Source organism: Cnephaeus nilssonii (genome assembly GCF_951640355.1).
Source record: "Cnephaeus nilssonii genome assembly, chromosome: 14".
NCBI classification, from domain to species: domain Eukaryota; kingdom Metazoa; phylum Chordata; class Mammalia; order Chiroptera; family Vespertilionidae; genus Cnephaeus; species Cnephaeus nilssonii.
Genome location: NC_137085.1, coordinates 5,484,123 through 5,504,819, shown reverse-complemented (window position 1 = coordinate 5,504,819; position 20,697 = coordinate 5,484,123). Strand labels below are relative to the sequence as shown.

General features: G+C 52.6%; 2 protein-coding genes across 2 annotated transcripts; one reads left to right on the top strand and one right to left on the bottom strand.

Annotated features, from left to right (window-relative positions):
• Positions 1 to 334: 334 nt before the first annotated feature.
• On the bottom strand, positions 335 to 11,371 carry TRUB2 (TruB pseudouridine synthase family member 2). The gene is made up of 8 exons (XM_079791388.1): positions 11,207 to 11,371; positions 10,707 to 10,838; positions 9,869 to 9,943; positions 8,482 to 8,543; positions 7,328 to 7,409; positions 4,954 to 5,026; positions 4,286 to 4,422; positions 335 to 3,504 (listed from the first exon to the last, which is right to left on the bottom strand). The coding sequence occupies exons 1-8, from the start codon at positions 11,313 to 11,315 to the stop codon at positions 3,170 to 3,172; spliced, it is 1,005 nt and encodes a 334-aa protein (XP_079647514.1). The 5' UTR covers positions 11,316 to 11,371; the 3' UTR covers positions 335 to 3,169.
• A 113-nt stretch (positions 11,372 to 11,484) lies between these two features.
• Positions 11,485 to 20,587, top strand: COQ4 (coenzyme Q4). The gene is made up of 7 exons (XM_079791389.1): positions 11,485 to 11,845; positions 11,935 to 12,066; positions 13,119 to 13,215; positions 13,735 to 13,837; positions 17,362 to 17,491; positions 18,034 to 18,127; positions 18,615 to 20,587. The coding sequence occupies exons 1-7, from the start codon at positions 11,776 to 11,778 to the stop codon at positions 18,778 to 18,780; spliced, it is 792 nt and encodes a 263-aa protein (XP_079647515.1). The 5' UTR covers positions 11,485 to 11,775; the 3' UTR covers positions 18,781 to 20,587.
• Positions 20,588 to 20,697: the final 110 nt, after the last annotated feature.

The window sequence follows — 20,697 nt, the reverse complement described above, 5'->3', positions numbered from 1 at the left end:
GGCCTTAATGAGCCAATCTTCTGGGTGCAGTGGCCTCTGGGGAAGGGTGGAGGGAGGAGGGCTGGGAAGGAATAAGAGAGGGCATGTAGGAAAGGGGGAGAGGGGACTAGACTGTGAGTGTATGAAGAGAAAACTTTTGCCTTGAAAGCTGTAGTATTTGGGCATTGATATTCATTTATTTGGGCATTCATTCACTCATCCAAGTATTTTTCCAGGCACTGCTCTTACCTATGAGGATGCAATAGTAAGGAAAACAGACAAACATCCCTACCTTGTGGAGCTTACATTCTGAGGGGAGACAATAAATCAGTTGCCAGGCAGGCAACTGGCAAATGTGGGCGCCTGTGGGTTTGTTAATGAAGTTGCTAGTGTTCTTGAGAGCACATTTCGTACACAGAATTATTTGCACTTTATTTGGCTTTAAAACGTCTTTCTTGAAATAAATCAACCCAATAGTTTAACTTTAAAATTGCAAGCTCAACTTACAAATCTCAAGTTGCTTACACATTTGGCACAATTTAACAATCATTGTTCATTTCCAACCTTTCAGGGTTAAAAACACCTACTAAGGAAAACATTTTACCATCCCAAGGGATTTGGAGTGGTTTTTTTCCCCAGCAGACTGAGGCTGCATGTTGACCAAATATTTGGGCATGACTCATGGGTACCCCTGCCCCCCACAATTCTGAGATCAAGATAGGCCACTCTAACCTCTTTTATAATCTGTGTCAATAAGGACTCCAAATGAGGTGATGTTGTTACTGGAAAGGAGACCTGGCCCTTAGTGAGTCTGCGTAGAGCCGGCCAGTAGGGTGTGGGCTCTTGACTTTGTGTAGAAAAAACTTTCACAATACAAGCCCAGGTGAATTTGAGAGGACATTTATTAAAGCTGGGGACAGTGAGACAAGGAAGGGCTGGGGAAGTAAGCCTAGGCTGATCTGCTTTGGCTCACTAAGAAGTCACAGAAAAGGGGACCTTGGGGACAGGTTGGGGGGTGCGGGGGGTTGCCACTGCCCATTGCTCCCCTGGTTTCAAGCCTGAGATGCATACCAATGGGGGAAGGTGGGAGGGGGAGGAAGGCAAGGGCTTGCTCACCCTATGACCTTCGTTTGAAGGAGTTTTTAAGGCTGGACATTTAGGGGAATTCTTGGGGGAGGGGGGATCTTAATAGAATACTCATCAGATTTATGCCGATAAACCAAAATGAGATTTATTCTCTTAACTTCCTTTGTCCTTGGGTGTGGTTGCCATATGGCACTAATTGGATTTCTGCTGTCTCCCTGAGTAGGGTGATTTAAGCTATTTACCCTCTGGTTGGGGAGAAGTGCAAATGATTTACTCTCATGTCCTTGGTTTAGGGAAGATAGGGTTACTGGATAGCTGCAAACTGCTGTTTAACTTCCTGTCTGTTTCCCTATTCCCAGCTTACTAGCCGGTCTCAATGTGACCGCCTATTTAGCCTGGGTTCCAGTTACGTATTGAGATTTGCCAACCCCCTCTGCCCCACCCAGTTTTCCCCTCCTTTGGATTAGATTCCACTAATCCAAGTATTGTTCGATTTTATTCTGAATTGTCTACATGCAGAAGTATGGATTTCCATGTTTCCTATCTAACAAGGCCACAACTCTAAGATGGGATTTGATTATGCATATCACCCCTGGCTCCAAGGTCTCAATAGGAAAATCTCACTAGGGACACAACCCGGAGCTGGGCCTAGGTTCCACCAAGGTCAAGATAGGGAGGTCATGGTTAAGAGAGATTAAGAGCATGGGCTCTGGAGCCAGAGTACCCAGTTCAAATCTACCCTTGACTGGCTGTGAGGCCCAGGCAAGTATTACCTTCTTAGGCCTCAGTTTCCCCATCTGTAAAATGGGGATTAAATTCCCTGGGGGTTCTGGTGTGAGGGAGGGCCGGTGTAAGGGGGAGGGGTAGTCAGATATCTGGAGATGCTGAACAAGGAGGAGGGGTGGCAGCGAATATGGCTTGAGTAAGCACAGGTGGAGGTACCTGCTCTTGCCTCAGCCTCGCCATGGTTAGGGTGACCCTGAAGAAGGGAAGACAGCTCTGAAATCACCTCTGGGGCAGAGATCCAGGAGGCATGCCGGTTAAACTTATGTCCAGCAGCTACCGGGTCAGAAATCATGGAGGGGCAGGTCCTATGCAGACGAAGATGCCCTCTGCCAGGCAGATAGCTCTTCCTAGCAGCTTTCCTTGCCATACAAGGGGGATAATCATTAGTTTCATGTCAGGTGGTCATTGAATGTAAAGCTCTTAGCACAGAAGTCCTCAGTAAGCTGCTGTTATTCATATCACTGGCATCATCTTCCCTTCAGGTCACTGGCCTGCTGACCACCAAACCAGCACAGGCTCCGGGCTGGGCCCTGGGCCCTGGGCGCCATCTGCAGCGATGGCATCAGTCTAGCCTTTCAGGAAGAGTGTGGCAGCTAATTCTGGCTTCTCTTGAAGTTATCGCTGTAAGTGCCAGAGAGGCCAAGGGCTGAGGGCCCTTCCGCAGGAACAAACACTGAGCACGCTGGCTCTTCACCCTGAGAGGTTCGGTAAGATGACAAAACCGAGGTTGAGCTCTTCACCAGAGTCCTGGCTCCAGGCGGCAGCTGGGCCTTCCTCAGAGACCCTGTGACCTGCCCCCCCCCCCCCCCACAGGGTCTGCAGGAAGGAGCACCCCTACCTGGTGGGCAGACGGAGAAATGGCCACGCTGTTGTTCAAGGAAAGAAGCCATTTGTCACACTGTGTAGAATTCCACTTGGCTAAAAAAAATTAACCATTGGGGTTCATTCCACACACACACGCTAAACACACACACACAAGTGAAGGGAAACTGTCCTCCGCACGCAGCGCTTCTGACACGGGGCACAGGGCGTCTCCCACGCCAAGCGATGCTGCACTCTCAGTGGGCCCAGACCATGTCCTACAGTTTAACTCAAACCTGACACTGCCTGGAGTCAACAGATTCCACAGCTCAAGGTTCAGACGCAAATATCTTTATCCGTCTGTCATGCGTGTATTGTCTTTCTCCATGTAGAAGTTTTTCCTTTTCAGTTGGGTCAAGTGTTTTCTCCTACAGCTTCTAAGGTTCATGTCACATGTAATCAGGCTTCCCCTACTCTCTCTGCAGTCATCCATCCAGCTCATGAACAACTCTGATCTTTACCCACCCGCTGCCCCACCTGCCGTCCAGCCTTCCAAGGCAGGGCTCGGCCCCTCGTTGTCCCCCTGCCAGCCTGGACCCTGGAGCTGCTGGGTGCCCAGCCCCAGTCTCAAGTTCTTCTCCAGCTCAGCTGCCACCCGGGGGGCTGCGGCCTGGACGGCGTTCTGGATGCTGTACAGGTCCCACTGGGTCCTCAGGAGGGCATCGTCCAGGGTGAAGAAGCCATCCCGTGTGCGCCGCACGTGGGAGCAGACAGCGGTGGTCTTCAGCTCCAGGCCGATTTCGTGCACCAGACTCCGCAGCTGCTTCTGCGTCTCGTTCATGCACTGCACCTCTGCCAGCGACATGCAACAATAGAAACGTTGTCAGGAGCACAGCCTCGGGTGTCGGCTGATCTAGATCCACACCCCTCGGTACCTCCTAGCTGTGAAATAACCCTAGCAAAACACCTTAGTTCTCCAGGGCTTTGCTATTCAAAGTGCTGCCTAAGGGCCACCCTGTAGGGAAAGGTGGTTAGACAGACAAAATCTCAGGCCCCACCCAGACCTGCTGAGTCAGAATATGCCTTGTAAGAAGACCCCCAGGTGATGTGTGGGCAGGTCAAATCAAAGCACTGCTGTAAGAATTGGTTTGCTCATCTGTAAAATGGGTGGCTATGAGGAGTCCAAGGGATAATTGATACTATCAGGTGTTTAGCATGGGGAGAATCTTGGTTAGTGCCCAAGAAATGGAGCCCTCGTTAATATGATCAGTGGAGAAGAAAGCAGTGTGTGTGGCGGGGGGCGGGGGGGGGGGGGGAACTAGGTTGGGTGGGACAGGGGAAGTGAGAATGCTGTCTGATGGCCCACATCTGCTTGAAGCAGCGAGTGGCTCTGGAAGTGAGCCGCTAAACCTAACAGCTGCTTGTTAAGTTCTGGCCTCAAAGGGTGACTTGGCAGAAGACAGGACAGCATTTGTTGTGTGTGCCTATGATCGGCCAAGTCCAGCCCGGGGCTGGGAAGGCAGGCAGTCCTTGCTGCCTTGGCCAGCAGAGTTCGGGGCTGGCATGTGCCGGCTCTGCAAGGGCATTCCGTGGAGTCCCATCTCCCTGCTCCCAACTTCCTGGGGCAACTTACCTAAGAGGAATTCTGGAGGCGCAAAGTGGAGGCATCGGATGCCGGTTATCAGCATCGGGGACTTGTTCATGGGCCGGATCAAGCCTTTCACGGCCATCTCATAGGCCTCCTGGGTCTGCAGATCGAGGTTGGAGTACCTGGGATCAGGAGGTGGACAGACTTGGGTGGCTGGCGTGGGGTGGGGAACTGGGCTGATGCTTAGCCCTGGCGCTGCCCACTCCTAAAGCTCTTCATGCCTCTCCATCTCCCCTTCCCCTCCAGGGGGCCCTTCAGCAGCTGTTTTCTCTGCCCTTCCCATCTGTAAATGCAGCCTGTCCTCTGCACACTCTCCCGACTTCAACCTCACACGAGGGCTGGCTGCTCCCGCTCCCTGGCTGTGCCATGCTGCGGGTCCCTGGCTTGCCTCTTCATTAGATCGCACACTCCCTAGGAGAGCAGCTGGTGTTTCGTTCCCCTCAGTTTCCCCAAGGCCTGGCCTATGACCCAACACAGAAGCACTTCTGCATGCTGTGGAAGGAAGGAATGGTTCATGTCTGGTTTAGGCTCTGAAAAGATCCGTGGAATCTGCCCCTGAGGGAGGCTAAGGGAGCCCTGTAGGACGCAACTCTTGCTCTTCTGGCACCTCCTAAAGGGCCGTTTCAGGGAGGTGTGGGTGAGGCCCCACTTACGTCACCAGGGCCTTCTGATGGGAGCCTTGGATCACGGACAGGATTCGATCTAGTTTCTCTCTGGTCACGTGGTCTGAAAAAAGGACAGGGATGGTTAGCATAGAGGTGCCTGCTAAGGCTGGGCAACAGCAACCTGACAAACTCCCTCCCCCAAACCAGCCTCAGAATTTGAAGGATCCCAGAGCATCCTCTGGTCCAGTTGGGGGTTGAGAGGCCTTTGAGAATCTTATGAAGGTATGGGCCCCTCTTCTCAGAAAGATACACATGAACTCAGCATGTTAAGGACAGGTTCAAGGGGCTGTGAGACTCTAGATTACAAACATTTTCTTCTGGAAATGGAGCTCAAAGATATAATCTGATTTTTGCCTAGTATTCAGGGATGGTGCCATCTGTCCCAATGCAGAAACAGGTGGCAAAAGTGGGAGTAGCTCTGCCTGCTGGTCTCACCGCGTAACTATGGGGCAGGCAGCAGCAAAGCCTGGGGACACTCACAAACCCTGCTGGCAGGCTGATCCTGTGGCCCCGCTGGGCAAGTGCCAACGTATGGCTCCAAAGGTTAGGGAGCAGGTGTGGTAGCCGAAGGACTGCCAGCTTGGAAGGGCCTAGGCCTCTCATCCCTTCTGCCTGGCTTTTCATGCTGTTGTCTTATCTGGAATGCCCCACCACTGCCCCCTCCTCTCATTTACAGCCAACTCAAACGCTGCCTCCTCCAGGAAGCCCTCCTGAGCATGTGGCTTTTTCTTCCTGGCTTCTGCCATCTGCACCTGGGTCTCTTTCCCACCAATTGATTTTCTTTGGTTTTTACATTATTTTTTTAATTATGTAATTGATATATGAATCTTCTTTAAGAAATTTAAATCTGCGTCCTGACCAATGTGGCTCAGTTAGTTGGGTATTATCCTGTGCACTGAAAGGTTGCCAGTTTGATTCTGGTCAGGGCACATGCCTGGGTTGTGGGCTCAAATCCCAGTAGGAGGTGTGTAGGAGGCAGCTGATGGACAATTCCCTCCCACATTGATGCTTCTCTCTCTCCCCTTCTCCCTTCCTCGCCTTGTAAAAAAAAAACAAAATAAAAAAATCTTAAACAAAAAGAAATTCAGATCCGCACCAACAAACATCTCTATCACTGTTATCATCTCTATCAGCGTCCATCCTCTAGTCTCCAAATTCTGGCTTCCTTTTCCCCAGAAGTGTCAACTTGGTAGTTGTCTTTAGATGTGTTTTGGATGCTGACACACACCGACACATACAGTGTTGCTTTGCCAGGCTTTAACCTTCCCCAGAAGGTGTAGGTGTGTCGGCTCTCCTGTTAAGACTGGGAGTTCACTGTAGTTGGAGACCCATCTAATTTACTAGTACTGTATGTCCTCCCAGTGCCTAGACCAGGGGTCCTCAAACTTTTTAAACAGGGGGCCAGTTCCCTGTCCCTCAGACCGTTGGAGGGCCGGACTATAGTTTAAAAAAAAACAACTATGAACAAATTCCTATGCACATTGCTAAGTCGGCTGCTAAGCAGGACAGGCAGAGGCGGCAAAAACACCCAGCGGGCCGGATAAATGTCCTCGGCGGCCGCATGTGGCCCGCGGGCCGTAGTTTGAGGACCCCTGGCCATGGTTGGTGCTCAAAAACACATGCCAAATAAACAAATGCAATGATATATATATAAATGATATTTATTTATTTATTTTTTACGAGAGAGGAAAGGAGAGGGAGAGAGAAACACCGATTTGTTGTTCCACTTATACATGCATTCATTGGTTGATTTCTAAATGTGCACTGACCAGGTATCAAACCCACAACCTTAGCATATCAGGACAACACTCTAACCAACTAAGCTACCTGGCCAGAACAAACACAATAAATTACAGACAGTGTTAGAACATGATGAGAGTAAGTGAAGAATGGACCGACCATCCATCCATCCATCCATCCCCATCCAACCATTCATTCATCCATCATCCCTACCTATCCACAATCCACCCATCGCCCATCTAACAAGCACCTCCCACGTCCCAGACCCTGAGCTGTGTGTGATCACAGGAGTGAAATCAGTTTCTACTCTCATGGGTATCAGTCTGGTGGGGAGATGGATTTTAAGTAATTAGTAATCATTAGTTAATTATTATTCTGGGAGTCCATCGAGTCCAAGTGTAAGGGCTAGAAAAGCTTCCCTGGGGAAATGACATTTAAACCAGGTGAAGAGGCACAAGGGAACACAGGGCACTCCTGACAGAACGGTGTGTCCAAAGCCCCCCCAATAGTAGCCCCAGCTTGCTGTGTCTAAGAGACTGGGGGCGAGGAATCAAGGGAAAGCAAATGCGGAGGCAGCCTCGGCTGCTCCTCCCACACGCCCTGGGCTCCCAGGGGCTCTCACCATATGTTGTCTTCTCCACCAGCCGCCCGTCCTCGCGGAAGTCATCTGTGGCTTTGCCCAGGAGGCCGCGAACTGTGTAATCCTGCGAGGACAGGGAGGGGAAGAACCAGTTGTGTCCCTGCTCTGAGCCTCAGCACTGAGGAGGGAGGTGCTAGGCTGAGGCTGGGGCCATTAGGTCCTCAGGGAGCTCAGGCGCTCAGTCCCTGCCTGGCTGCCCACTGCCCCCAGGGGAAGGATGCTGGACTTTCCTATGACAGTCAGGACTGGCAGCCCACAAAGGGCACTGAAGGACACCACGCCTCTCCACTCCAGCAAACCTGACGATCTGTCATGCTGGCCCCCTCCTAGCATGCCCTGTGGGCTTCTTTCCACCCCCTCCAAGTAGGATCCATGCAGCTGAATGCCTCTGCCACAACTCAGAGTAATGATGACCACGATGATGGAGATGGTAACAGTGACACTGACAGAGCATTTACCATGGGCTACGTGGCATGTAGTCACTAATCTAATCTTCAAAGTGACCCGAATACAGAAGAGGTACTAGTATTGTTCCCATTTAAGAGATGGCGCACAGATGTTAAGTCATCCACGCAAGGACCCTTAGCTGGCACAGGTAGAAGCTGGTTTTGGCTCCAGAATTTGTGCTCTTAACCATAAAAAACATGGACCTTCTAACATGACACCTATTGCACACACTCGTGGTGCCAGATCGCCCTGATGCCTAGACGGTGACATCCACCTCTCAGTCTTGGGGAGAGAATGAAGTGGTGTCATGACCAGGCTCCGGTGTCGGACAGATCCCGGTTCAAACTCCAGCTCTGTCCCTTTCAGGCCGCACGACCCCGAGCAAGTGACACCCTCTCTCTGAGTTCTCTCATCTGCAAAATGGGTTAACAACAGACCCCACTTTGCAGGGAAGTAGTGAGGCGCTCACGAGGGAGTCCACAGACAGTGCTCAGCACAGAGCAGTCAGCATGCAATAATGCCAGCTGTCATCGTTACGTTACTGTTAGTCTTCCATAGCATATGACCACAAAAACATGCTTCCTTATGGCCTGGATGTTCCCAATGGGATCCTCTCAGCGTCAGAACCCTGCCAGTGACCCCCAGGGAAAGGACCAGAGGATAAGCAGGCTGTCCCCAGCACCCAGTACCTTGGTGAGGTGTGCGTGGTACATGTCGGTGAGGAGACTGCATCCCTGTCCCACGCCGAGCACTGAAAGGAACCCAGGCGGATCTCACATCTGGCCCCCCCTTCCCGTTTCCCTGGGGCCCCAACCCCACACCTGCCACCAGAATATTCCCACCTCCAATGCTGCTGAAGCCAGCAGGGGACAAGGACAGCTTCTTCTACAGGAAGCAAGTGAGCTCCTCGGGCATATATGACAATGTGGATTTCTGGGTCCCACCCATTAGCACGGACTCTGACTTGTGGTGGGCAGGGGCCCAGGATGCTTAGCAAGCTCTCCAGGGGTTGGTTTCTTTCTTTTTTTTAAAAGGATTTTAAATTGATCTTTAGAGAGAGAGGAAGGGAGAGGGAGAGAGAGAAACATGGCTATGAGAGGAAAACATTGGTAGGCTGCCTCCCGCATGCACCCTACTGGGATCAAGCCTGCAACCTGGGCACGTGCCCTGACCAGGAATTGAACGAGCAACCTTTTGGTGTACCGGATGACAACCAACCAACTGGGCCACACCGGCCAGGGCTTTCCAGGGGTTTCTCAAAAGCAAGAGACCGCTAGCCCAGTCAGAGAGACGGGCACTGAAAATCAGGAGGCTCTAAGCATGTCCTTAACCTCCTTGGGCTTCAGGCTCTTCACCAGTCAAGTGGGGATGAAAACACTGCCCGGGCCGTCGTGAAGACTGAGGCTACGCACAGGAAGCAGCCAGCACAAAGGAAGGGCCCATAAATGAGGGCATTGTGCCACTCCCTGCCTTTCCCCGGCTGTTCCTCCCTCTGGCTGAAGGAGAGAATGACCCTCCATTCACTCCTAGACAGGGAGGGGGGCATGAGATCATGTCTGCCTGCCAGTGCCCCAGGAAGCAAGACAAGGGGAGTGACTGTCGCATATGGATGTAGACACCGCCTGACCGCGGGGACACAGATGGCTCATGACTCAGGGCTTTGTGTGTCCAGACCCTCGCTAGTGAGGCCAGAGTCACGTGCTCGGCTACCCCCACGAAAGCGATGATGGCTTCCCCTCTCTGGACCAAGGGCATTCACTAGCCATGCGACCTAGGACAAGTCACCTAAGCTAGTGGAACCTTTCTTCATTCATAAAATCATACAATATCTACCTAGTAAGGTTGCTGTGGCGAATACATGTGCACAAATGGCTTTGTACCACATCACATGCAGAGATCACTTGATACAGGCGGGCGAATGTGACTCCCCCCACCCCCTTCCACCAGCTGATCAGATTTGGGGCGAGAATCAGGGGAGAATAGTGGTGAGAAATGGATGTCAGGTTAGAAGTGGGCTGGGCTCCTGGTATCTCCCAATCCTCCCCCAAGCCTATATGACTGCACCCCCTCACCTACCAAGCACCCCAGATGCCTGGACATCCAGCTGGTGTCCCATGCCAATCTTCAGGCTGGTGAATGCTGGTCCACGTACTAGAAAGAAACAAATGCGGTACCTTTCCTCAACAAATCAGGATGGCTCTGGGCTGTGTGATGACCTCATTCCTAGCATGTAGCCTTACAGCTATAGGTTGGACCTCACAGGATTGTGGTGAAGTTTCAATGAGATGGTATTTGGGAAAAGCTTACACAGTATCTAGTACAAAGCAGATCCCTAACATACCGTACTTGTGATTGTTATACTGTGGAGTCACTGACCACCACTGCTGAAGAGGTTTAGAGGTTCCCCGTGGTCTTCCTAAAGCCTCCCAACATCTTCTACCTCCTTAGGACTTCTACCCGAGGGTCTCAATTCCTACCTGGAGTCTGAGAACAGTAAAGGGTCAGCAAACTACAGTCCACAGGACAAATCCTCAAGCCTGTTTTTATAATGGCCCATGAGTTAAATTATTTCCCCATTTTTCACAGATTTAAAAAAAATCAAGTGAATACTAGTTTGTGACATATGAAAATTATATGAAATTCAAAGGTCAGGATCCATAAATAAAGTTTTATTGAAATGCAGCCAGGCTCATTGCTTTACATACTGCCTACAGCTGCTTTTGCACTACAATGGCAGACCTGAGCCTGCAAAGCCTGAAGTATTTACTAAAATTTGCATATTCCTTGCCAAACACTTCATCGCCACTGTGGCCCTCCAAAGGTCTGGGACAGGAGTCTGAGTACCGACTGGGACACTGACTCTGGACAGCGATTTCCTGCGAAGTGACCCCCACCCTGCCTGAATGTGCCTTACCCAGCGGATGGTTGGCGAGGGAGGGCACACTGGTGGCTGTGAGGGTCAGCTCCTTCTCTTCGCTGCCTTCCACGGGGCCCAGCAGAAAGCGAACACGCTGCTGAGGGGCAGGAGGCTTCCCAGCATTGAGACCTGGGCACACACAGGTAAAGGACATCTTGTCAATTCTGTCCAAACACCTGGGGGAGGAGGGGCAGGGAAGTACGGAGAAGCGGGAGACAGACGAGGACCCACGGTGCGCACCAGCGAACAGTAGTTAGGCAACAGACGAGTTCAAATCCCAACCTTATTACTTACTTACTGCTCATGACAACGGACAATACCGAGTCTGTTTACCCGTTTGAACACAAGGGAAGGTGAGGCGTAACACATGATTAGAAAAGCGCTCAGCCCAGGCGACTAGATCACATGACTTTATTTTGCCCGAGGATCAGAAGCGGGAAAGGATTCCCGGGAGAACGGGCGCGCACTCGGGAGGGAGTCTGGCTGGAGGCACTCACCCTTCAGAAGCTGCAGCTCCACCGTGTCCCGCAGGTGCTTCCAGTGCAGCCCCGGGGGCTTGTAGGCCGCAAAGAGCCCGTGCAACCGGGCCAGGCCGGCGGCCCCCATGCCTGCAGCCCGCGGCGCAGGTTCCGGGCAAAGCTGCGCGGGCGGAAGTGCCGTACGGTCCCGCACCAAATAGAGTCCTTACAAGGGGCGCCGTCAGGATTCGCAGCCGGAAGTGGTCCTCTCCCTAACATCCTCGGGGGGAACGATGTGCGGATAAGGAAGTGCGTTCCATCGCCGAAGCCCCGTGCTAGCGGGTCTGACTGGGAGACCCTTCCCGGGGTGAAGTGAAACGGGGAGTTTTCATCCGTAGAGGAGGTGGCTGACAGATCGCCTGGGTTTCCTTCTCATATTTAGCGATAGGGCCCTTTCCTCGGCCCTACTCCCCCGCCTTCCAAAGGCCCTACTCAGAGGAATAGGGATCGAGTTCTTCTGACCTTCCGGGAGCTCCGTCGCCAGGGACGTTTGGAGCAGCGGCCCTGCCCGGCCGTCCTCCCGCGACCTTAGCGCAGCGCGTGTTGTCATGGTGACGCTGCTGCGCGGGACCCTGCGTCCCCTCCGTCTGTTCCAAGCTCTCCCTGGCCCTGCTGCAGGCAAGTGGCGGAGACGGAGGGAAGTCTTGGGGTCCCCCCTCCCCCGCCCGCCACGCGCTTTTGACCCGGGCCTTTTTCTTGCCCCGCAGATGTGCCCCTCCGAACTGCGAGCCATGGCACCGGCTTGCTCTACCCCGAACACATCCCCACGTCCCTGCTGCAGAAGGTGCTGCTGACCGCCGGCTCCGCGGGCATGGCCCTCTACAACCCGTATCGCCACGGTAAGGCCGCCCATGCCCCGCGCTCCTCGGGAGGCCCTTGCCTTGGAAGCCTGGGCAGGCCCCGACCTCTGTCAAAATTTCCGTTTCCTACGGGTAACTGGGGAATAGACTAGGTCCGGGTACCCGAGGCAGGTGGCTGTACCTCATAATCACCGGGTACACTCGTAAAAATGCAGATGCCTGGGTTCCGTATCTGTCAGGTGTGGAGAGGGCAGGAGGAAGGGGCCCGGAATCTGAGCCTCTTCCCTTTGAAACTATTCCCAGGATATTCTGTCATCCAGCCACGATGACAACCTCTGGACTAAATAGGTGATTTTTAAGCACCATTGAATGATAACATCTCACCAGAAATTAAACTTTGTAAGGTTAGGGACCATGGCTGCCCCATTCCCCTGTATCGGCAGCATTTTGGCTAGTGCCTGGCCTGTAATAAAGGCTCGATAAATGTTTGCTGGGTGCATCAATAGAACATCCTAAGATTCTACCATGCCTTTCTCATCCCTCCCAGGCTTCTGACGTCTGGAGAGTACGATTACTCCTGCTAATAAAAACGATAATGCTGACTGCTCACTGAGCACATTCTGGCTGCTCCCTGTGCTAAGTGCTTTATTATGCATGATGGTTTTGATTTCTACATTAACCCTATTAGGAAGGTGTTATCTGCACTTCACAAACTAGGACACTGGGGCTTGGAATGTGAAGCAGTTTATACAAGATCACCTAGATAGTGACTGCACCTGCACTCAAACCCAGCACTCTGATCCCAAAGCTTGTACCTGTCAATGGAGACACTATAGTGTGTTGTGATAATGGATGTGACAGTGATCCGGAAAGCACTGCTAACCAGAGCCACCTCATCCCAGTAGACTGATAACAGCAATCCTAACAAGTATAGATATATTGAGCCCTAAGTGTGCAGGATGATTTGCTAAGTGTTTAACATGAATCCTCCTAACTAAGAGGTAGATCTTTATCAGTTAGGAAAGTAAGACTCAGCCCAGGTCAAGTAACTTACCTAATCCTATCCCGTATTTGTCCCAATTTCCTTTCAGACATGGTTGCAGTTCTAGGGGAGACCACAGGATGCCGTGCCCTGAAGGTCCTGAGGGACCAGATGAAGAGGGATTCAGAGGGCGCCCAGATCCTGCAGTAGGTGCCAGCTCTGCCTGGGGGTGCTGGTTGGGAATATTCTGTGGGGCTCTCGAGTCACATTGTGTCAGTCCTGTTCCTCTAGGGAGCTCCCCATATCCTGGCTGTGGATGGCTGCACAGGCTGGGCACTGCTTAACTTCAGGGATGCAATTCATACACTACGATGACCCCTGGGTAGTGCCATCCGGTGGCCTCGGCCCAGTTCCAGCCACAGGGCTCTATACCCTCTCTAAGCTCCCATAACACGTGCTAGCTGTGCCCTCACCCCTTCCTGCAGGGCCCTTGGTGAGTACCCTGACCACCTCTGAGGTCTGCCTGCCTAGACTGTGCCCCTGTAGCAGGAAGCAGGACCTTCTTGCGGTAGTTCCTCAGTCCCTGCCACCTGGAAGCTCCCTCAGGACTTGTGGCCCCCTTGCTGCTCTGCCCCTTCACCTCTCTCAGCCTTGTTCCAGCTGAGCCTTTTACCTGCCTTAGCTGGTACCCTCCCAATACCTAGGTCCTGCCTTCTGCCTTGCAGGGAGCGTCCCCGGATCTCTCTGTCCACCCTTGACCTGGACAAGCTCCAGAGCCTGCCTGAGGGCTCCCTCGGCCGCGAGTATCTCCGTTTTCTGGATGTGAATGTGAGTGTCCAGTGTCTGTGCCTTTGGCCCCCACCAGGAAGGTCAGATGAGTGGCATAGGAGTGACGTCCCAAGGAAGGAGGAAGCCTAAGGTGCCACCATGGGCAGGAGTGCTTTTCAGTCTCTTGTGCCAAGGCTTTGTCATGTTCTCTGGGACAGGTAAATGGGCCAGTAACATCGCTCCAACTGAGAATTCTGGCTGCATTTATTAACCTCTTACTGCACTCCAGATGCCAGGCTCACATGATCTTGCTGAATCCTCCCAATAATGCCGTCAAGTATGTTTTATTATCCCCTTTGAATAGATGGAACTGAGGCTCAGAGGAGTTAAGCAACTTGCTGGCTCCATACAGCCAGTGTTAATGGAAGCAGTACGGGGTATACACACCCAGATCATGCTGCTAACTGCTGCCCTGTGTCCCCAGTTCCAGAGACTATGCTTCCCTAGGGTATGGCAAGTCGTGGCACTCTCCAGCCCAAGGTGGGGGCGGGGGGGGGAACAGGGGGGGAGGGTCCCAATTACTGAGGCACTCATTCGTGTCATCACATTGTTCCAGGTCCTGGGGACATAATAGTGAACTAGCCAGGCAAGATCTCTGCCCTCATGGAGCTAATATTCTGGTTGGGGAGGTAAATAAAACAATAAAAGAAAGAAATTGTCATATAAAAATTCATGTAAAATATTTATGGAGTACTTAGAACTTACCAGACACTGTTCATAGTAATTGGGATGCAGTGAATAAAACCAGCCAAGAGCCTGCCTTGTGGGCTTCCATTCTAGCAGGTGGTGCTATGAGGACAGCAATCACGGAGACAGGACGAGGGTGGGAGTGGGGTTGGCCACTTTTGATGCGGTGGTCATGGGAGACTAAGGAGGAGGAGCCAGCCCTGAGGAATCATAGGAGGACCATTCCAGGGGATTGGCAAGTGTGAGGCTGTGAGTTTAAGGAGAGGAGACCTACCCATGTGGCCGCAGAGGAGAGGTCAGCCGGGCCAGGCCCTGCCAGCCATGGGAAGGAGTCTGTATTTTGTAATAGGAGCAATAGGAAGCCACTGAGGGTTTCAAGCAGGAGAGGAACATCTGATTTATAAAAGCACTTTAGGAGACAGCCCCTGCCCCTCCCCCCACCCGCCAACATGTACACATCCCCCACAAAGGACCTCTGAAGTGCTATCCAGCCCAGCGCAGGAGCCAGCCAGGCTGGAGGAGGTGACGGAGGGAGTGAAGGTTCCTTTGGGATTGGGTTTCTCCACTTTGGCACTATTGACTTTTTGGGCTGGATCATTCTTTGTTGTGGGGCTGTCCTGTGCTTTGTAGAATGTTTAGCAGCCTCCCTGGCTGGCCTCTACCCACCAGATGACAGTAGCACCTCCCTAAGTCCCAGCTACCACAAATGTCTCCCGACTTTGCAAACGTCCCCTGGTGGACAGTCGAGAACCACTGCTCTAGGTTATTATCCTTGAAAAAATAACCTGCCCCCACAGCCCCAGCTGTGGTAACAGCCCTAGCAATTGTGACACTTCCAGGGGATGGGAACCAGCAGCCCACAAAAGGTGAAGTCACACCTTTGTACCAGCAGAGATTTAGTTCAAGGTTCAAAGTCAAGTCACCTCCCTGAGTGGACATTGATAAGGAATGTGGTCATTTGTCCTTGTGGCATCAAGATTGTAAGGCATGAGCTTTGGAGTTAAGAGTAGGCGAGTTAGAATCCAGCCTCTTGAGTCATTTGGCCTTTCTGAGGCTCAGATTCCTTATCTGAGGAAAAGGAGAAAAGGGACCTAATGTTTATCTTCCGGGGCACTTACAAGGCTTATCAATAATGGGTGTCAAAGCTGTTGGCTTTGGAATGCAGCAAACTTTGTTTCAAATCCTGGCTCAGCCATTTGATTAGTTGTGTGATCTTTGGGCAAGTTACTTTATCTCTCTGAGCCTCATTTTTCTTTTTTTTAATATATATTTTTTATTGATTTCAGAGAGGAAGGGAGAGAGAGATAGAGACATCAATGATAAGAGAGAATCATTGATTGGCTGCCTCCAGCACACCCTTCCCTCCTGGGGATCAAGCCAGCAACCCTGGAATCGAACTGTGATCTCCTGGTTCATAGGTCTACGCTCAACCTCTGAGCCACACCAGCGGGCTCATTTTTCTTATCTGTATCTGAGGCTCATAACAGTATCCACCCCCTAGGTCAGTGGTTCGCCTGGGGGGTGGATAGATCAGTGGTTCGCCAGGGCAGGGCTCGCCTATCTCTGCCACCCAACCTTTCTAACGCCACGACCCTTGAATACAGTTCCTCATGTTGTGGTGACCCCCAACCATAAAATTATTTTCGTTGCTACTTAGTAACTGTGATTTTGCTAGTGTTAATGAATCGTAATGTAAATATCTGTGTCTTCTGATGGTCTTAGGCGACCCTGCTAGCGGTTCTCAACCTGTGGTCAATCTCAGCATGTAGTCAATATTTTTTAATTTTTGAGATTTGACACTATTCTCATACTAAGTCTTTGAAATCCAGTGTGTAATTTTCACCTATAGCATGTCTCAGCTGGAACTTGTCTCATTTCAAGGCTCAATGGCCACGTGTGGCACGTGGTGCCGGGTGGGACAGCCAGGGCTAGGAAAGAGACATTAACAAGCACATGCATTAAAAACAAAAAGCACATGCGTTAAACAGGATACAGTCACAGTCATGTCAAGTGCCATAGGGAGGTAACAGCATGCTACAAGAGACCAGACTGTGTGCCTGATCAGTCTGAAGGTCAGGAACACTCTGCCCTTGGAGGGGACACTTAAGCGGGGTCATAAAGGATGAGCAGGAATTATCAAGGTGAAGATGAGGGTGGTGGGAAAGAACAGGCTAGGATCCTTAGCTCATGCGAAGGATCTTTTTCCCCGCCTCAATTTCTAATTGTGGTAAAACACACACACACACACACACACACACACACACACACAATTTCCCATCTTTCCTGGCCAGGCTCATTTGGAACGTAGAGTGTTGTCCTGATATGCCAGGGTTTCAGGTTTGATCCCCGGTCAGGGTACCTGCAAGAATCAGCCAATAAATGCATCAATAAGTAGAACAACAAATCATGTTTCTCTCCCCTCTCTCTAACATGAATCAATAAAGGAAATTTTTCAAATGTTCCCATCTTATCCATCTCTAAATGGACAGCTCAGTAGAGTTAAGTGTACTCACATTGTTATGAAACCAACCTCCGGAGCTTTTTCTTCTTGTCCAACTGAAGTTCTATCCCCATTGAAATCCTGCTCCCCCCTCTCCCTGGGGCTTTTTTACCATGCATTCCAACAGGTTACATACCTTACGTGTGTGTTGGCGTAGGCTGAGGGGTTGCCAATACCACGAAGATTCCCCTGTCAGCAGGTATAGACAGAAGCTAAGTCCCCGGGGAGTCTTGAGGGTATGAGTTTGGTGGGAGTGGTTGACAGAGTCAAGGAGAGGCTGGCAGTTGGGCCTTGGGAACTGTGGGACGGGGGTCTAGGGGAGGCTCATGGTTGTCAGAGGGTCTCCCCAGATACCCGGGCACCCACCCGATTCGTGGACGATGAGGAGCTAGCGTACGTGATCCAGCGGTACCGGGAGGTGCACGACATGCTCCACACCTTGCTGGGGATGCCCACCAACATCCTGGGTGAGTGCCAGCTGCCTGGAGAGTGGGGGTTGGGCAGGGCGGGATGCTCCAGCAAGCCTGTCCATCAGGGTCTGCGTTTAGGGCCAGGGCAGGGCTCGCCTGTCTCTGCCACCCACCAATTAGCTGCCATAGTGCCTCATTTTCTGCTTTATCCGAACATCTTGGTAGCAGCTGTGCCATCCCCAGTACCTCTCATGGCTCCTACACAGATAGAGCAGCATCCAAGCAGCAGGCTCCCTCTCCCGACACCCTCCGGAGCTCCCTGAGGCCGGTAGGAACTAGCCTGGCTGTCAAGTCCTCTGCATTCGGACCCCAAACTTCCTCTCCAGCCCTTCTTTCCTCTGGCTCTTTCTTGGGCCCTCTCCTCCCCACCAAGCCAAGTGCCTGGGCACAGCACAGACCAGACTGAGTATGGCTGACGCCTTGTAGAGAAGAGACACCTTAGAGAGGAGCAGACACCTCACTGTTCCCTGCCATGAGCATCCCTGGCCTCTTCCTGGCCCCGCCTCACCTCCCCCCTCCATCCCTACCCTGTCCCGCAGGGGAGATCGTGGTGAAGTGGTTTGAGGCTGTCCAGACCGGCTTGCCCATGTGCATCCTGGGCGCGCTCTTTGGACCAATCCGACTCAGTGCCCAGTAAGTTCTCAAGGGGTGAGGGGTCAAGGGAGATGTCAGAGGGGCCAAGGCTCCAGGAAAAGGAAGAGCATGCAGCCTTCCTAAGCAGCCTCGGTGGTCCTCCAGGAAGCCAGGGGGGAAGAACGGGGCCTGGCCCGGGGCCTCCAGGGCAATCAATGAAGCCTGGACAGTTCATGGGACCCTAGGGCTCTTGGGCCAGGCCTCGGTGCCAGGGCAGAACGATGCAGTTGCGGCTGGGGGCAATCTAGCATTAGTTTCTGGAGCGAGGTAGCCCGCAATTTAAACCCGGGCTTGGCGCGGTCAGGATGTGTGGCTTCGGACACAGGATTCTAACCTCGCTGAGCTTCTGCTTCCTCATTGGAAAACTGGTGATAATAACTACTTCGTCTTGGGTCTGTGTGAGGGTCCGCTGAGAAAATGCACGTGGGCTGCTGGGCACGCTGTGCCGGCCCTCAGGACCCTGTTTTCTCCCTCTGCCGCCCCACAGGCAACTGCAAGTGCTGGTCTCGGAGCTGGTCCCATGGGCAGTTGAGAACGGGCGCAGGGCCCCGTGTGTCCTCAATCTGTACTACGAGCGGCGCTGGGAGCAGCCCCTGAGGGCTCTGCGGGAGGAGCTGGGCATCACGGACCCCCCCATGCACATCAAGGCCTAGGCCCTCCTCGCCCTCACCCCACCCACTTCCCCTGGAGGCCGAAGGCTCTGTGGCCACTACCTTTGTTCCTCTTCTTGAACATTGACCCTTGGATATTACTTATCAGAATTTGCCGTAACACTGCTGAGTGGCTCTGAAGGCCAACCCAGGCGGGAGCAGGCAGTGCCGTGCGGCTCCCAGGGAGCCTGGAGCTGCCCAAAGAGAACCACACGTGGACAGGAACCAGCCATCTGGACTCGTGCTGGTCCACACTGGTTCTAGACCCCTCCCTGCCAGCCAGGGCTTTCTGGGGGCCAGGCTGGCTGTCCTCCCAGGAGTGAGGATGCGACCCAATCCTGAAGGCCGGAGAAGAAGGAGGCAGAGGGAAAGAGAGTCTCCGCTGTCTGAAGAAAGGCTCCATCAGGTCAGCGCCTGCCTCCCTGCCTTCGCCCAGGGCTGGCTGACTGGCAGCCTTGGGCCTTTGAGCCCCGAGAGGAAACACCCCCTCCAGTCTGCGCTTCAGCCTCCTGGCCTACCTCTGGCCTGAAGCTGGCCAGATCCAAGCTCCTAACTCCTCTGGGGTTTTCCAGCAGAGGGCCTAGGGCAAACCCTTCCCCTTGGCCCATTTCATCAGTGAAAGGGGAATGAACACAGCACCGCCTCTGGTCATTGCGCAGGTTTCAGAGGTGATGCTGCAGAGAGCATCCGAGAAAGGACCAAGAGGCAGGAGCGATTGCGTCACTGTGTGCGCAGGTGGAGGAGCAGCTGCGAGACTCCAGGCTCGTCTTAGAGCAGCAACCAGGCATTGTCCTTGGGTCCGGGCCAAGGAGTGGGGACAGACAAGTAAAAGGGATCGTGGAAGAGCACGTGGCCCTGGCTTTGGATTTAGAACCAGATACTCTGCGAGAATGCCAGAGCCTTTAGAGTTTTGAGGGACTAGTTCCTCATTGTGTGGCCAGGGCAGCAAAGGCCCAGAACGGGCAAGGACTTGGCTGGAGTAACTGGAACACGGGTTGCAAGGCCTCCTGCTTGGTTTTCCTGTGCCTCAGTTTCCCTATGGATAATAACAACTACAGTGTAGTTATAACTGTACTGTGTGCTAAGCAGTGCCAAACACTTCTGTAGATTATCACATTGACACCAACAATCATCGGGGGAGGTGGTACTACTTATTGTATTTTCCTAAAGAGGCAACAGGAACGGAGCTGGGGCTGGAACTGGGGGTTGTCGGAAGACCTGCTCAGCACTGCCATGCCCGTGTGTCGGTCTTGTGCCCACCACATCCCAGTCTAGGGCTCCCAGTGGCAGAGGGAGGACGTGGGAGGCTGGAGGCTGACCTCGGAGCCATCGTCTTTTCAAGAGGGAAGTCTTTTCCTGAGCTCTTTGAGTTTCTGCAGAAAGAGGAGGAGGTTGGAGGGAGGAGCTCTTCATACCTCATCCGTCTTTGCAGGATAGGCCTTTCCAGACCTGCCAGCTGTTTCCATGGCTTCCTAGGGTCCCAGGCACTGTCCCTAGAGCAGTAAAAGCCAACAGTGCCAAGATCAGGGGAGAAAGGTCAGACTTGAGATGGCCTGGTAGCTCACCTCCAGCCTCTTGGTGCCTGCACAACCCTGCAGCACGCAAGAGATGGGCGCTGGGTACCAGGATTAGCGGGGGGTGGCGGGCAGAGTCCTGTTTCCAGATCATAGGGTGGCATTTTTGTCACCAGCTGGAGGAAAATTATACTGGCTATAGCTACCACGTACCGAGTTCTTACCACGGGCCATGAGGCCCTGTCACCTTCTGCCTAGAAACTTACATTCATCTTAATAAACCATGTTGACCTTTTTCCTGTCTTTGTTCCCAAGTCATTACATAGTCAGCTTCTTGTTATTCACACCTGTGCTCAGATGTCACCTCAAGAGGGGCCTGCCCTGACCACGCCATCTGAAACGGCCC

Excerpts from the sequence above, each read along its gene's own strand:
- COQ4 (XM_079791389.1), top strand. The coding sequence starts at position 11,776 with ATGGTGACGCTGCTGCGCGGGACCCTGCGTCCCCTCCGTCTGTTCCAA. Across the intron at positions 12,067-13,118 it reads CTACAACCCGTATCGCCACG|ACATGGTTGCAGTTCTAGGG; the intron begins GTAAGGCCGCCC and ends ATTTCCTTTCAG. Across the intron at positions 18,128-18,614 it reads CCAATCCGACTCAGTGCCCA|GCAACTGCAAGTGCTGGTCT; the intron begins GTAAGTTCTCAA and ends GCCGCCCCACAG.
- TRUB2 (XM_079791388.1), bottom strand. The coding sequence starts at position 11,315 with ATGGGGGCCGCCGGCCTGGCCCGGTTGCACGGGCTCTTTGCGGCCTAC. Across the intron at positions 10,839-11,206 it reads GGAGCTGCAGCTTCTGAAGG|GTCTCAATGCTGGGAAGCCT; the intron begins GTGAGTGCCTCC and ends GTGTGTGCCCAG. Across the intron at positions 8,544-9,868 it reads CCAGGCATCTGGGGTGCTTG|TGCTCGGCGTGGGACAGGGA; the intron begins GTAGGTGAGGGG and ends GGTTCCTTTCAG.